The sequence below is a fragment of the Monodelphis domestica genome, chromosome 6 (assembly GCF_027887165.1).
Source record: "Monodelphis domestica isolate mMonDom1 chromosome 6, mMonDom1.pri, whole genome shotgun sequence".
Lineage (NCBI taxonomy): Eukaryota > Metazoa > Chordata > Mammalia > Didelphimorphia > Didelphidae > Monodelphis > Monodelphis domestica.
This window is the reverse complement of record NC_077232.1, coordinates 274,480,560-274,497,382: the sequence shown is the minus strand read 5'-3', so window position 1 is coordinate 274,497,382 and position 16,823 is coordinate 274,480,560. Positions and strand designations below refer to the sequence as shown.

The 16,823-nt window shown below is 39.3% G+C and overlaps 1 protein-coding gene across 4 annotated transcripts in view; it reads left to right on the top strand.

Moving 5' to 3' along the window:
• FRAS1 (Fraser extracellular matrix complex subunit 1) overlaps positions 1–16,823 on the top strand; it is a 637,413-nt gene that overhangs the window by 279,091 nt on the left and 341,499 nt on the right. For 2 of the 4 annotated variants that reach the window (XM_007495970.3, XM_007495969.3), the window contains exon 14: positions 6,868–7,011. The exons of the other annotated variants lie outside the window; for them this stretch is intronic. In XM_007495970.3, coding sequence (XP_007496032.2) covers positions 6,868–7,011 — 144 coding nt within the window. The remainder of the gene's footprint in view (positions 1–6,867; positions 7,012–16,823) is intronic. 4 annotated transcript variants of the gene reach the window in all.

Genomic DNA, 16,823 nt, shown 5'->3' with positions numbered 1-16,823 from the left:
AGGCTGCATTCATTATTTCTGCTTTTCTGCATTTGTGTGCCATATTTCTGTGATCTAATGTATGGTCAATCTTTGTGAATGTGCCATGTGGTGCTGAGAAGAAGGTATATTCCTTTTTATCCCTATTTATTTGTCTTCATATGTCTATTAATTCTGATTTTTCTAAGATTTCATTCACTTCTTTTACCTCTCATTTATTTTTTGATTTGATTCATCTAAATTTGATAATGGTTGGTTTAAGTCTCCCACTAGTATGGTTTTACTGTCTATTTCTTCCTTCAATTCTCCTAGTTTCTCCATTAGAAATTTGGGTGCTATATTATTTGGTGCATACATGTTGATTAATGATATTTCCTCATTGTCTAAAGTCCCTTTTAAAAATATATAATTACCTTCCCTATTCCTTTTGATCAGGTCTATTTTTGCTTTGGCTTTATCAGATATCATGATTACCACTCCTGCCTTCTTTCTATCAGTTGAGGCCCAGAAGGTCTTACTCCATCCTTTAATTCTGACCTTGTGGGTGTCAACCCGCCTCATGTGTGTTTCTTGAAGACAACATATGGTAGGGTTTTGGATTCTAATCCATTCTGCTATTCGTCTACGTTTTATGGGTGAGTTCATCCCATTCACGTTCAAAGTTATGATTGTCATTTGTGGACTCCCTGGCATTTTGATATCCTTCCCTAATTCTAACCTTTTCTTCTTCAGCTCTACCTTTTAGTCCAGTGATTTACTTTGAATCAGTCCCCCTTGTCCCCTCCCTTGATGTTTCCCTTTTTTAGTCCCTCCCTTTTTGTTACCTCCCCCTCCCCCCTCTCTTTCCCTCCCTTTTTGTTCTCCCTCTCCCCCACCCCCCCCTTGGTTTTCCCTTCTCCCTACCCTTGTTGGGTAAGATAGAATTCAAGATCCCAATGGATCTGGATGTTTTTCCCTCTCAGAGTTGATTTCCCTGAGATTAAGGTTTAAGTAAAAAAAACCCTCTCTTCCTCTCCTACTTATAGGAGTTTTCTTCCCCTACCCTTCCCATGTGAATCTTTGTGTGAGAAAGATTATTCTATTTGGTCTTTCTTTTCCCCCTATTTACACATTACATTTTCCCCACATGTTAGTATACATAGATTGATATAAATGTAGTCCTTATAGAAGAGAGTTTGAATAAAAGAAGAAGATAACATTTTTCTCCTTTTCCCTTTCCTTCATATTAACTTTTCAGGTATTCCAAGCTCTTTGATTTTCGATATCGAACTTTCCACAGAGCTCTGGTCTTTTCATTGCAAAAACTTGGAAGTCTTCTATTTTGTTGAATGCCCATTCTTTCCCTTGGTAGTATATAGTCAGTTTTGCTGGATAGCTGATTCTTGGTTGAAGACCCAGCTCTCTTGCCTTTCTGAAGATCATGTTCCATGCCTTACGATCATTCAGAGTAGAAATTGCAAGGTCTTGTGTGACCCTGATTGGCATTCCTTTATATCTAAATTGTCTTTTCTGGCTTCCTGTAGGATTTTTTCTTTTGTTTGAGAGCTTTGGAATTTGACAATTACATTCCTGGGAGTTGTCTTTTGGGGGTTTAGTGTAGAGGGTGTTCTGTGAGCTCTGTCAGTGGCTGTATTTCCCCCTTGTTCTAGAATCTCTGGGCAATTTTCTTTGATTATATCTTTTATCACAATGTCGAGTTTGCTATTTATTTCTGGCTTTTCTGGAAGTCCAATCATTCTTAAATTATCTCTTCTCACTCTATTTTCCAAATCTGTCACGCCAGTGAGATATTTTATGTTGTCTTCTAATTTCTTGGTCTCTTGGCTTTGCTTTTTTAGTTCTTGCTTTAAAGCCTGGTTTTCCTTTTCAGTTTGGTCAAACTGGTTTTGTAGATGCATGAATTTCTTTTGCATTATTTCCCATTTTTCCTCCCAGAAGGCTTCCATCTTTTTGATCATTTCTGATTCATATTCTTCATGGGTTTGTGGAGAGTTTCCATTTCCTTTGGAAGGTTTCGGAGCATTTGCTTGTGTTTCTTCTTCTATCTCCTCTGTGTTTTGTATTTTTGCTCCATAAAATGTGTCCAAAGTTGCCCCCTTCTTGGTTTTTTTTTTGGAATTTTGGTTTTTTTGTGCTTCTGTGGAGTTTGCCATCTCTATCTGAGTGGGGAGGATTAGCTTTTCTTATCTCTGTCTGGCATTCAGAGGTTTTAGCCCTAGGCAGATTGTCCATTCTATGGCTTGGCCCTCCTTTCTGTGCCTTAGCCAGCACTCTGAGGGAGGAGGGGCCGCGGCTTCCTGGAGCTCTGAGGGCTGGTGATAGGATTAACCTCAGACTCAGTATGTTCTCAGGCAGCGACCTTCAGTAAGACTCAGATGGAAGGTTCTGGTCAGGGGGCTACAGGCTCCCCCCCCGCCCCCCTCTGCCTCCCTGCTGTCTGGGTGCTCCTGCGACTGGCTCAGGTCATTTTCAGGGGGTGGCCCTCAGAATAGTCTGCTCCCGAGGCCCCCCTACCTGCCCTGAGGTTCCTGCTGCTGCCTCGGACTCAGCACTCTGGGTTGGGGGGGATGGGTCCTGGGACCTTCCCTTTGCCTTCCTTTTAGATCCGAGTGATCTCAGGCTCCGAGTCTTGGGGGGCCCTACCTTTTGATCCAGGTCCAGGAGGAGTGTTTCCGGGGTCTGTTCTGCTGTTTGTTTTGAATTTCGATGCCCTAGGAGCATTCAGTTTGAGATTGGTAAGGAAGGGTTTCTGGAGCTCGGAACTTTAGCTTTCTCTAAGCTGCCATCTTGACTGGAAGTTCAAGAAAATTCAATCTTATTAAAGCCTCTTGGCTTTTCTTTTTTTTTTTTTCTTCATGGGGTTTTATTGGCAGAGTCCCTCTTGCCACTGAGACACTGAGCTGGCTTTCTAATGTTGTCTAAAAGTGAAAAATGGGCTTTCTCAGGAGTTTGTGGGTCCCCTCTCTGTGCAAATCTTCAAAGAGGAGGCCAGATTGCAATTTGTTAGGGATTCAGCAGAGGGGAATTCCTCCTGGGGTACAGGTTGGACCAGATGGCCTCTGAGGTCCATGTCAACTCTGGAATATTGGGATTTGGAGCTAAAAAGGGCAGGGCTGGATAGGGAAAGGAAAGCAGGCTGGAGCCCAGTTGGAGCTGCCCCCACCTCGGATGGATCACAGGTGGCCCTCGAGGGTCTGGAGGACCACATTCTTGATGTCATGGACATTTTTCCCCACCAGGAACTGCTCACAGGCCACTGAAAGTGGCTCATTGTCAGTCATGCTTTTCACCTCTATGTGTCTGAGATGAACCACCAGGCCCAGGCCCAGTCTCAGCCTCCAAACACATATTTCTTCCTGCCTGGACTGAAGCAGCCCCCTGACACCACTAGTGCCTCGTTGGTGAGAAGAGCTTCAAAAAGTATTGGGTCAGCCTTGACAAATGGCCTGAAAGAAATTGAACACAGAGAAAAATCAATGCCCTTTGAATGAGACAGTAGCTTTACTAGCTATGTTGCTGGGTATAAGGGAAGGATATTTTAGAATTTATTTTTCAAATGATAAGGGAGACCTTAACATGTTTATAGGCAGATGGAATTGAATCATTTGAGACAGAGATTGGGGAACTGAAGGTGTGTGTCAGGAAACAGAATCAAGAGTACATGTTGCTGGCATCTGGGTAACGGAATTGACTAGTTTGTGGAACCAATGTTTTTTCTGGTCCCCATTAGTTCTTAAAAAAACCCAAATAAACATACGTCAGCCCAAAGAGTAGTAATGTGCCAGAAATAGACCTGAATATTTAGGACAAGAAAGCAAGAAGCCCAACAAGGTTAAAATAGTGGATACTACTATTTGTAATGTGATCACTCAGAACCTCTCCCTTAGTAGCCTCCCTGTTCTGGCAGATGAACAAACAAATCCATTTCCTTGAGGTATTTCGGGGATTTCTCTCCTCCTGCACATTCCTCCCTTGGCTTTTTCCTAGTGCCCTGTTACAACATCCAAAGGACCTTTACTCTTCCTACTGAATGAGAAGGAGAAAGAATAGGAAGAGTGAGACTTGTGCTCTACTCTGCCTTGGAGAAATCCTAAGCTCAGGGAGCCTCAAGGAAAGAAAAAGTATAGTTGGGATATCCACCTCACCCTTTTTTCCTGCAAAATGTTGTAGAAGCTGACTTAATCCAGTCAAAGATTTTAAAAACTGAGGGACCTATGATAGGACAAAGCTCCAGTTTGCATGGTTGCACAAGACCTGAAATAAAAGGGACTGGAATCCAACTGGGGCAGGGCCTTTTCGCTCAAAATCTGTTTGAGGGCATGGACTGAGTCTGGTAAAAAATGCAGATCCTCAACATAAGCTGATGCAGAGTAAAATAAGCAGAACCATGAGAACATTGTACATAATAACAGCATTATTGTACAGTGATCAAATGTGATTTAGCTACTTAGCTATTCTCAGCAATACAATGATCTAGAATAATTCTGAAGGACTTAACCCAAAGAATGGCATCCATCTCCAGAGAAAGAACTGTTGAAGTCAGAATGTAGATCAAAACATGATTTATCTCTTGTGTATTTGGGTATTTGTTTGGGTGTTTTGGTTCAGTGGGATCATTGTTTGCTTACAGAAATGAATAATAAGGAAAATTATTTTGTGTGATAATACAGGTATGGCCCAGATTGAATTGCTTATCACCTCTGGGAGGGGGGAGGAGAAAGGAAGGGAGATAATATGGATCATGTGACTTTGGAAAACTTGTGTGGAAATCCAGCTGATATTGTCACAATCAGCCATTGACAATCCACATAAGCATGATTCCTATTCAACCAGCCTCACTGAATGAATGTGACACTTTGAGGTCATCAGTAGCCTCTTATTTAACAAAAAATACAAAATAATAATTGAGATGAATACATAATAAATGTATTACAGTATAAACAATATAAATCTCAATCACTCTCACTCCAGTGTCTTCCCTATTTGTAATGAAAAGTGGGCATGTGCACATAGGATCCTGTCTGGAAAAAATGTGAGCTATTTAGAGGAAGTCAGGAGTATTGGTCTATTTAGAAACAGCTGCACCTTAGAAAATGGTTCCCTTTTGGGGAAATCCTCTTCTTTCTACGCAAACTATGCATTTAGAAACTCCCATTTATAGTTACCCCATGAGGGAATTTAGAAAACATCCCCTATTAATGTGAATAACTTTTTTCTTTAAGTCAGAACATTGTAAAGCTTAGCAAACTGACTCCCATTGGGCTATAGACCAACCAGCCTGCTGTTTCCTCCCCTAGGGGCTTCATTGTTCAATCAAAATGGAACCCCCAACTGTATACCTTGTGTTTAATTCAGCTTATCAAAACACTAGAGCAGTCTTTAAGCTCAGTTAGCTGTTCCTTCTCAAATCAGCAATAGCAGGTGAGAACAATAGATCATTATGAGAACTCTCATTTCTCCAGACTTTTAGATGGATTGATTGGAAAAGGTATCCTCAAAGCTCTTGGCCAATGGAATCTCTTCTCTCTCTGACCAATCAGTGATTACACAACTGAAGCCTTCTATCAGCAAATTACTTTTTACTATCATAGTCCAGACAGAATAACTTGTGAATACCACACCCCTTCCCAAATTTGGTTCCTTTTCCTTTAAATCACCCCCCCACACACACCTCACTTAATTCATGTCTTAGAATCAATACTATGTATTGGTCCCAAGGCAGAAGAATGATAAGGGTTAGGTAGACTTTCCCAGGGACACCCAGCCTAGAGGTGCCAGAGGCTAGATTTGGTCTAGGACCTCCCATCTCTAGGCCTGGCTCTCAATTCACTGAGTCATCTAGCTATCTCCTTCTTCCATATTTTAAATATGTCAGTGACTTAAAAAAGAGCCTTCTCTCATTGAATCAGCTTTCATTCAAAATTTCACAACTCCTCAATGTCTATAAATATTTCATGATTTTTCTTTCTTAGTTTTATTTTTTAGTCACCTATTATATTACAAATACAATGCAAATTAATTTCAAGTAATTTGAAGTACCATGAAGCATTCAACAGTTCTCCATTTCTTCAGTCCTTGAAACTATTTCTTTACAGTCATATTTTTTCCACTTATTAATTAGAGATCTTCTTTTGCCTCACCAAAATCTCCCAGTGATCTTACATGAATCTTTATTTTTATTTAACAGTTCACTTTTTTCCCCAAACTGATTGAATCCCACCTGAAGTTTTTCAGTTTTTCTTTATTCACACACCTAGTAATATATACAGCTATTTCTTCATACCCATATCAATGTATTTGTATGTAATTTTTAAAAGTTAAAACAAAGCTATTTATTGTTATTAGGTATTAAAATGTTCAGTGACTTGCCCAGGATCACCTAGGTAATAAGTGTATGAGGCAGATTTGAATTCAAATGCAGAAAGATGAGTTCTTAACTTCATGCCCAGTGCTCCATCCAGTGTATCACCTACCTACATCACATCATGCTTTACAGTTTTATAAGTGTTTTCCTCATACCTGGGAGCCAGAGCAATAAGAGAAAACATTTGGGAAGTCAAGAATCCTGAGTTCTAAACCTTCCTCTGCCACTGTGTGACTTTTGGGCTAATCTTATTTCTCTGGACCTGAATTCCTTCATCTTTCAAATGAAGGATTTGGTTGAGACCTCTAAGTCTCTTCTCATCTCTGACTTTTTCCAGGTCATTTGGCCCAAAAATAGTCCAAAGTCTGGACTTTGGACACTAGATGCAGTTCATTCTTTCAATACTTTGCCCCTTCTCCATATTTGGAGAACAGAGCTGTCAGTATCCTAGTTTTAACAAAAACTTTAAGAATTCTCCTCTTTTTAATTGTATGCTGTTCACTGATTATGTGTTCTGTCTTCAGGTTGCCATAAGTCCTGTGCCACTTGCTGGGGGCCAACAGAGAAGAATTGCTTGTCGTGCAAAAATCAGTTCCAAATGCTCAGAGAAGGTTTTTGCGAGGGTGGCTGCATACAGGAGCTTTACAAAAAGAGTGGAATCTGTGATGGTAGGAAATGTGCTTTCTAGCCAGTGTACCTAGTGCCTGATTTTTCTCTTTTCCATTGCTTTCTTTCCATTTTATCTAAAGTACCTTTGAAGGATATCTCAAAGTATGAATCAGTAACAACTCAGATATATCAATTAATAGATTAAAATTAGTGGAATAAGGGGAGAAGATGGGCATTTTTGAGAGCTAGACTGACATCATGGAACCTCAAATAATCCTGAGAGATAGCATAGCATTATGGATAAAAAGCTGGAAATGATGAAGATGATAACAATAAAAATAGCATTTACAAAGCTAATGTTTACATACTCATTTGACTTTTACAACAGCCCTGTGAGTTGGGTGCTCTTATCACCATTTTTACAAATAAGGAAATTGAGACCCAGAAGGGTTAAATGACTTATCCTTGGATCATTCAGCCAAATAAGTGTATGAGGAAGTGTCAAACTCAGGTCTTCCTGACTCTAAAGTGTTTGGTTCTATCTTCTGCTTCATCTAATGGATCATTTTATAGGAATGGGCAATCTTAGGAGACAGCATGAATTTATATGCAGTTTTTTCTCACATCTGTTTTAAATTTTCCTTCTTATATATACAGTTCCTGGTTCTCCTTGCTGGGATCAAACAGAAGTCCAATCCTCCTTCACTATAGCCTGTCATATCCTTAGAGTTAAATGTCAAATCATCTCCTCTGATATTTCTTTTCTCAAGCTAAACATGCCTAGTTCTGTCATCCTTTCTATTAATTACATGAACTCAAGGTCTTTCTCATCCTGGTTGTTCTACTCTGGGCAGTCTTCAGAGTCTTTCTTAAACTCTAATGACCAGAATTGAATGTAATGTTCCAGTTAATATTTGGGTTAGGCTTAGTTGCTGGGACTGCCATTCCCTCATTCTTCAGGACATTGTTAATTTCATCAACTTTGTCATCCACTAAACCCCCCCAAATCAACTTGAAAACAATTGCTATCCAACAACGCTTTTTGGACATTTTGTATGTTATCTTTTAAAAATAATTTTATTTTATTTGGTCAATTTCAAAAATTATTCCCTGGTTACAAAAATCAAATTCTATTCCTCCTTCCCGTCCCCCCACCCCTCCTGTAGCCGATGCACAATTCTACTGGGCATTACACGTGTCCTTGATCAGAACCTATTTCTATGTTGTTGGTGTTTGCATTAGGATATCCCCCTCTACCCATGTAATCAAGTAGTTGTTTTTCTTCTGTGTTTCTACTCCCACAGTTTTTCCTCTGAATGTGGATAGTGTTCTTTTTCATAGATCCCTCCAGGTGGTAAGGATCACTGCATTACCACTAATGGAGAAGTCCATTACATTGGATTGTACCACAGTGTGTCAGTCTCTGTGTACAACGTTCTTCTGGTTCTGCTCCTTTCTCTCTGCATCACTTCCTGGAGGTCATTCCAGTTCCCATGGAATTCCTCCAGTTCATTGTTCCTTTCTGCAAAATTGTATTCCATCACCAAAATATATCACAATTTGTTCAGCCTTTCCCCAATTTAAGGGCATCTCCTCATTTTCCATTTTTTGCAAGCACAAAGAGTGCAGCTATGAATATTCTTGTACATGTATTTTTTCCTTATTATCTCTTTGGGGTACAAACCCAGCGGTGCTATGGCTGGATCAAAGGGAAGAGAGTCTTTTAGTGCCTTTTGGGCAAAGTTCCAAATTGCTCTCCAGAATGGTTGGATCAATTCACAACCCCACCAGCAATGAATTAATGTCCCCACTTTGCCACATCCCCTCCAGCATTTATTACTTTCCTTTGCTGTCATGTTAGGCAATCTGCTAGGTGGGAGATGGTACCCCAGGGTTGTTTTGGTTTGCATCTCTCTGATTATAAGACATTTAGAACACTTTTCTATGTGCTTATTGATAGTTTTGATTTCTTTGTCTGAAAACTGCCTATTCATGTCCCTTGCACATTTATCAATTGGAGAATGGCTTGATTTTTTTGTACAACTGATTTAGTTCTTTTAAATTTGAGTAATTAGACTTTTGTCAGAGGTTTTTGTTATGATGATTGTTTCACAATTTGTTAATTCCCGTATAATTTTGGTTACATTGGTTTTCTTTGTACAAAATATTTTTAATTTGATATAATTAAAATTATTGATTTTACATTTTGTGACTCTTTCTATGTCTTGCTTGGTTTTAAAGTCTTTCCCCTCCCAAAGGTCTGACATGTTTACTATTCTGTGTTTGCCTAATCTGCTTATAGTTTCCTTCTTTATTTTTTTTATTTTTAATATATTTTATTTGATCATTTCCAAGCATTATTCGTTAAAGACATAGATCATTTTCTTTTCCTCCCCCCCACCCCCCATAGCCGACGCGTAAATCCACTGGGCATTAGATGTTTTCTTGATTTGAACCCATTGCTTTGTTGATAGTATTTGCATTAGCGTGTTCATTTAGAGTCTATCCTCTGTCATGTCCCCTCAACCTCTGTATTCAGGCAGTTGCTTTTTCTCGGTGTTTCCACTCCCATAGTTTATCCTTTGCTTATGAATGGTGTTTTTTTCTCCTGGATCCCTGCAAGTTGTTCAGGGACATTACACCGCCACTAATGGAGAAGTCCATTACGTTCGATTATACCACAGTGTATTAGTCTCTGTGTACAATGTTCTCCTGGTTCTGCTCCTTTCGCTCTGCATCACTTCCTGGAGGTTGTTCCAGTCTCCATGGAACTTCTCCACTTTATTATTCCTTTTAGCACAATAGTATTCCATCACCAACATATACCACAGTTTGTTCAGCCATTCCCCAATTGATGGGCATCCCCTCGTTTTCCAGTTTTGGGCCACCACAAAGAGCGCAGCTATGAATATTTTTGTACAAGTCTTTGTGTCCATTATCTCTTTGGGGTACAGACCCAGCAGTGCTATGGCTGGGTCAAAGGGTAGATATTCTTTTGTCGCCCTTTGGGCATAGTTCCAAATTGCCCTCCAGAATGGTTGGATCAGTTCACAGCTCCACCAGCAATGAATTAATGTCCCTATTTTGCCACATCCCCTCCAGCATTCATTACTTTCCTTTGCTGTCATGTTAGCCAATCTGCTAGGTGTGAGGTGATACCTCAGAGTTGTTTTGATTTGCATCTCTCTGATTATAAGAGATGTAGAACACTTCTTCATGTGCTTGTTAATAGTTTTGATTTCTTTATCTGAGAACTGCCTATCCATTTCCCTTGCCCATTTATCAATTGGAGAATGGCTTGATTTTTTGTACAATTGATTTAGCTCATTATAAATATGAGTAATTAAACCTTTGTCAGAGGTTTCTATGAAGATTTTTTCCCAATTTGTTGTTTCCCTTCTGATTTTAGTTATATTGGTTCTGTTTGTACAAAAGCTTTTAAGTTTGATGTAGTCAAAATTATTTATTTTACATTTTGTGATTCTTTCTATATCTTCCTTGGTTTTAAAGCCTTTCCCCTCCCAAAGGTCTGACATGTATACTATTTTATGTTTATCCAATTTACTTATGGTTTCCTTCTTTATGTTTAAGTCACTCACCCATTTTGAATTTATCTTGGTGTAGGGTGTGAGGTGTTGATCTATTCCTAGTCTCTCCCACACTGACTTCCAATTTTCCCAGCAGTTTTTATCGAATAGTGGATTTTTGTCCCCAAAGCTGGGATCTTTGGGTTTATCGTATACTGTCTTGCTGAGGTCGCTTTCCCCCAGTCTATTCCACTGATCTTCCTTTCTGTTTCTTAGCCAGTACCAAATTGTTTTGATGACTGCTGCTTTGTAATATAGTTTTAGGTCAGGGACTGCAAGGCCCCCATCATATGTGTTTTTTTTCATTATTTCCCTCGATAGCCTTGATCTTTTGTTCTTCCAAATGAACTTTGTTACGGTTTTTTCTAAATCAGTGAAGAAGTATTTTGGTAGATCAATGGGTATGGCACTAAATAGATAAATAAGTTTGGGTAGGATGGTCATTTTTATTATATTGGCCCGTCCTATCCATGAGCAGTTAATGTTTTTCCATTTGTTCAAGTCTAGTTTTAGTTGTGTGGCGAGTGTTTTGTAGTTGTGTTCATATAGTTCCTGTGTTTGTCTTGGGAGGTAGATTCCTAGGTATTTTATTTTGTCTAAGGTGATTTTGAATGGGATTTCTCTTTCTAGTTCTTGCTGCTGAGCTGTGTTGGAGATATATAGAAAAGCTGATGATTTATGTGGGTTTATTTTGTATCCTGCAACTTTGCTAAAGTTGTTGATTATTTCAATTAGCTTTTTGGTTGAATCTCTAGGATTCTTTAAGTAGACCATCATGTCATCCGCAAAGAGTGATAACTTGGTCTCCTCCTTGCCTATTTTGATGCCTTCAATTCCTTTATCTTCTCTAATTGCTACTGCTAGTGTTTCTAGTACAATGTCAAATAGTAGAGGTGATAATGGGCATCCTTGTTTCACTCCTGATCTTATTGAGAATGCATCTAGTTTATCCCCATTGCAGATGATATTAGCTGATGGTTTTAGATATATACTGTTTATTATTTTTAGGAATGACCCTTCTATTCCTATGCTTTCTAGTGTTTTTAGTAGGAATGGGTGTTGTATTTTATCAAAGGCTTTTTCTGCATCTATTGAAATAATCATGTGGTTTTTGCTAGTTTGCTTGTTGATGTGGTCAATTATGTGGATGGTTTTCCTAATGTTGAACCAGCCCTGCATCCCTGGTATAAAATCCTACTTGATCATGGTGAATGATCCTTCTGATCACTTGCTGGAGTCTTTTTGCTAGTATCCTATTTAAGATTTTTGCATCTATATTCATTAGGGAAATTGGCCTATAGTTTTCTTTCTCTGTTTTTGACCTGCCTGGTTTTGGAATCAGTACCATGTTTGTGTCGTAAAAGGAGTTTGGTAGAACTCCCTCTTTGCTTATTATGTCAAATAGTTTGTATAGTATTGGGATTAACTGTTCTCTGAATGTTTGATAGAATTCACAGGTGAATCCATCAGGCCCTGGGGATTTTTTCTTAGGAAGTTCTTTGATGGCTTGTTGGATTTCAATTTCTGATATGGGATTATTTAGGAATTCTATTTCCTCTTCTTTTAGTCTAGGCAGTTTGTATTTTTGTATATATTCATCCATTTCTCCTAAATTGGTGTATTTATTGCCATATAATTGGGCAAAGTAATTTCTAATGATTGCCTTAATTTCCCCTTCATCAGAGGTGCTGTCCCCCTTTTCATCTTTAATGCTGTGAATTTGCTTTTCTTCCTTCCTTTTTTTAATTAGATTGACCAGTACCTTGTCTATTTTGTTTGTTTTTTCAAAGTACCAGCTTCTTGTCTCATTTATTAAATCAATAGTTCTATCACTTTTGATTTTATTAATTTCTCCCTTAATTTTTAGGATTTCTAATTTGGTTTTCTGCTGGGGGTTTTTAATTTGATCGCTTTCCAGTTTTTTCATTTGCATTTCCAATTGATTGATCTCTGCTCTCCCTTGTTTGTTAATATAAGCATTCAGGGATATGAATTTACCTCTGATTAACGCTTTGGCTGCATCCCAAAAGGTTTGAAAGGATGTCTCTCCATTGTCATTTTCCTCAATGAAATTATTAATTGTTTCTATGATTTCTTCTTTAACTAAACGGTTTTGGAGTATCATATTGTTTAATTTCCAATTGGTTTTAGATTTGGTTTTCCATGTACCATTACTAATCATTATTTTTATTGCCTTGTGATCTGAGAAGGCTGCATTCATTATTTCTGCTTTTCTGCATTTGTGTGCTATGTTTCTGTGACCTAATGTATGGTCAATTTTTGTGAATGTGCCATGTGGTGCTGAGAAGAAGGTGTATTCCTTTTTATCCCTATTTATTTTTCTCCATATGTCTATTAATTCTAATTTTTCTAAGATTTCATTCACTTCTTTTACCTCTTTCTTATTTATTTTTTGATTTGATTTATCTAAATTTGATAATGGTTGGTTTAAGTCTCCCACTAGTATGGTTTTATTGTCTATTTCTTCCTTCAATTCTCCTAGTTTCTCCATTAGAAATTTGGGTGCTATATTATTTGGTGCATACATATTGATTAATGATATTTCCTCATTGTCTATAGTCCCTTTTAACAAAATATAATTACCTTCCCTATCCCTTTTGATCAGGTCTATTTTTGCATTGGCTTTATCAGATATCATGATTACCACTCCTGCCTTCTTTCTGTCAGTTGAGGCCCATAAGGTCTTACTCCATCCTTTAATTCTGACCTTGTGGCTGTCAACCCGCCTCATGTGTGTTTCTTGAAGACAACATATGGTAGGGTTTTGGATTCTAATCCATTCTGCTATTCGTCTACATTTTATGGGTGAGTTCATCCCATTCACGTTCAAAGTTATGATTGTCATTTGTGGACTCCCTGGCATTTTGATTGCCTTCCCTAATTCTAACCTTTTCTTCTTCGGCTCTACCTTTTAGTCCAGTGATTTACTTTGAAACAGTCCCCCTTGTCCCCTCCCTTGATGTTTCCCTTTTTAGTCCCTCCCTTTTTCTTCCCTCCCCCTCCCCCCTCTCTTTCCCTCCCTTTTTGTTCTCCCTCTCCCCCTCCCCCCCTTGGTTTTCCCTTCTCCTTACCCTTGTTGGGTAAGATAGAATTCAAGATCCCAATGGATCTGGATGTTTTTCCCTCTCAGAGTTGATTTCCCTGAGATTGAGGTTTAAGTAAACCCCCCCCCCCCTCTCTTCCTCTCCTTCTTATAGGAGTTTTCTTCCCCTCCCCTTCCCATGTGAATCTTTGTGTGAGAATGATTATTCTATTTGGTCTTTCTTTACCCCCTATTTATACATTACATTTTCCCCACATATTAGTATACATAGGTTGATATAAATGTAGTCCTTACAGAAGAGAGTTTGAGTAAAAGAAGAAGATAACATTTTCCCCTTTCCTTAATATTTACCTTTTCAGGTATTCCTTGCTCTTTGATTTTCGGTATCAAACTTTCCACAGAGCTCTGGTCTTTTCTTTGCAAAAAGTTGGAAGTCTTCTATTTTGTTGAATGCCCATACTTTCCCTTGGAAGTATATAGTCAGTTTTGCTGGGTAGCTGATTCTTGGTTGGAGACCCAGCTCTCTTGTTTTTCTGAAGATCATGTTCCATGCCTTATGATCATTCAGAGTAGAACTTGCAAGGTCTTGTGTGACCCTGATTGGCATTCCTTTATATCTAAATTGTCTTTTTCTGGCTTCCTGTAGGATTTTTTCTTTTGTTTGAGAGCTTTGGAATTTGGCAATTACATTCCTGGGAGTTGTCTTTTGGGGGTTTAGTGTAGAAGGTGTTCTGTGAGCTCTGTCAGTGGCTGTATTGCCCCCTTGTTCTAGAATCTCTGGGCAATTTTCTTTGATTATATCTTGTATCACCATGTCCAGTTTGGTGTTTATTTCTGGCTTTTCTGGGAGTCCAATTATTCTTATATTATCCCTTCTCCCTCTATTTTTAGATCTATCACCTTGTCGGTGAGATATTTTATGTTCTCTTCTAATTTCTTCGTATTTTGGCTTTGCTTTATTAATTCTTGCTCTTTTACACGATCGTTGTCTTCCAGCTGCCTGATTTTGGCCTTTAAAGCCTGGTTTTCCTTTTCAGTTTCATCATACTGGTTTTGTAGATGCGTGAATTTCTTTTGCATTATTTCCAACTTTTCCTCCCAGAAGGCTTCCATCTTTTTGGTCATTTCTGATTCAAATTCTTCATAGGTTTGTGGAGAGTTTCCATTTCCTTTGGAAGGTTTTGGAGGATTTTCTTTTATATTATCTTCTATCTGCTCTGTATTTTGTATTTTGGCTCCATAGAATGTGTCTAAAGTCGCCCCTTTCTTCTCATTTTTCTTGGTATTTTGGGGCTTCTGTGGTTCTATGGAGTTTGCCATCTCTGAATGTGGAGGATTAGCTTTTCTTGTCTCTGTCTGGTGTTCAGAGGCTTTAGTCCTGGGCAGATGGTTCTATGAGCTTTCCCTGGGTTAAACTGAATATGCCTCACTGGAACTGGAATGGAAGGGTCGGACCACGTTGCTTTCCGAAAGTTGCCTTCAGAATCGCTGGCCGTGAGGCTGTTTCGTTGGCCTGAGGGGGGATGGGCTGCAGCTAACCCAAGCTCCGAGGGCAGGGACTTTCACTGAGACTTGGATAGCAGGATCCAGCCCGTGAGGCTGTCTTGCTCCAGGCAGTGACTTTCACTCGGACTGGGATAGAAGGCCCTGAGGGTTGTTGTTCCGAGGACCCTGCTCTCTGAGCCAGGCCGGGCTGCGGCTTCCGGGAGCCTTGGACTCTGCGCTCCTACCCCTGAGGTCCGAGTGATCTCGGGTTCTGGGTTTTGAGGGGAGCCGTACCTTTTGATCCGGGTCCAGGTCCAGGAGGAGGGTTCCCAGGGTCTGTGCTGTTGATCGTTTTGAATTTCGGCGCCTTAGGAGCTTATAGTTTGAGATCGGTCGGGAAGTGTTTTCCGGAGATCTGAACTTTAGCTTTCTCTAAGCCGCCATCTTAACCGGAAGTCCAGTTTCCTTCTTTATGTTCAAGTTATTCACCCATTCTGAGTTTATCTTTGTGTAGGGTGTGAGGTGTTGATCCAAAACTAATCTCTCCCATACTGTCTTCCAATTTTCCCAGAAGTTTTTATCAAATAGTGGACTTTTGCCCCAAAAGCTGGGATCTTTGGACTTTTCATAGACTGTCTTATTGAGGTCACTAACCCCATGTCTATTCCACTGATCCTCCTTTCTGTCTCTTAGCCAGTTCCAAATTGTTTTGATAACCACTGCTTTATAGTATAGTTTGAGATCTGGTACTGCAAGGCCAACTTCCTTTGCATTTTTTTTTCATTATTTCCCTGGATAGCCTTGATCTTCCAAGTGAACTTTGTTATTTTTCCAATTCATTAAAAAAGTTTTTTGGTAGTTCAATGGGTATGACACTAAATAAGTAAGTAAGTTTGAATAGGATGGTCATTTTTATTATGTTAGCTCATCCTACCCATGAGCAGTAATATTTTTCCAATTGTTTAAATCTAGTTTTAATTGTGTGGAAAGTGTTTTTTTTTTTATTTTTATTTGATCATTTCCAAACATTATTCATTGGAAACAAAGATCATTTTCTTTTCTTCCCTCCCATCCTCCCACCACCTCTCCCACAGCCGACGCACAATTCCACTGGGTATCACATGTGTTCTTGATTCAAACCCATTTCCATGTTGTTGGTATTTGCAGTAGAGTGTTCATTTAGAGTCTCTCCTCGGTCATATCCCCTCCACCCCTGTAGTCAAGCAGTTGCTTTTCATTGGTATTTTTACTCCCACAGTTTATCCTCTGCTTGTGGATAGTGTTTTTTAGATCCCTGCAGATTGTTCAGGGACACTGCATTGCCACTAATGGAAAAGTCCATTACCTTCGATTGTACCACAATGTATGAATATCTGTGTACAATGTTTTCCTGGTTCTGCTCCTTTCGCTCTGCATCACTTCCTGGAGGTTGTTCCAGTCTCCATGGAATTCCTCCACTTTATTATTCCTTTTAGCACAATAGTATTCCATCACCAACACATACCACAATTTGTTCAGCCATTCCCCAATTGAAGGGCATCCCCTCATTTTCCAATTTTTGGCCACCACAAAGAGTACAGCTATGAATATTCTTGTACAAGTCTTTTTCCTTATTATCTCTTTGGGGTACAAGCCCAGTAGTGCTATGTCTGGGTCAAAGGGCAGACAGTCTTTTATCGCCCTTTGGGCATAGTTCCAAATTGCCCTCCATAATGGTTGGATCAGCTCACAACTC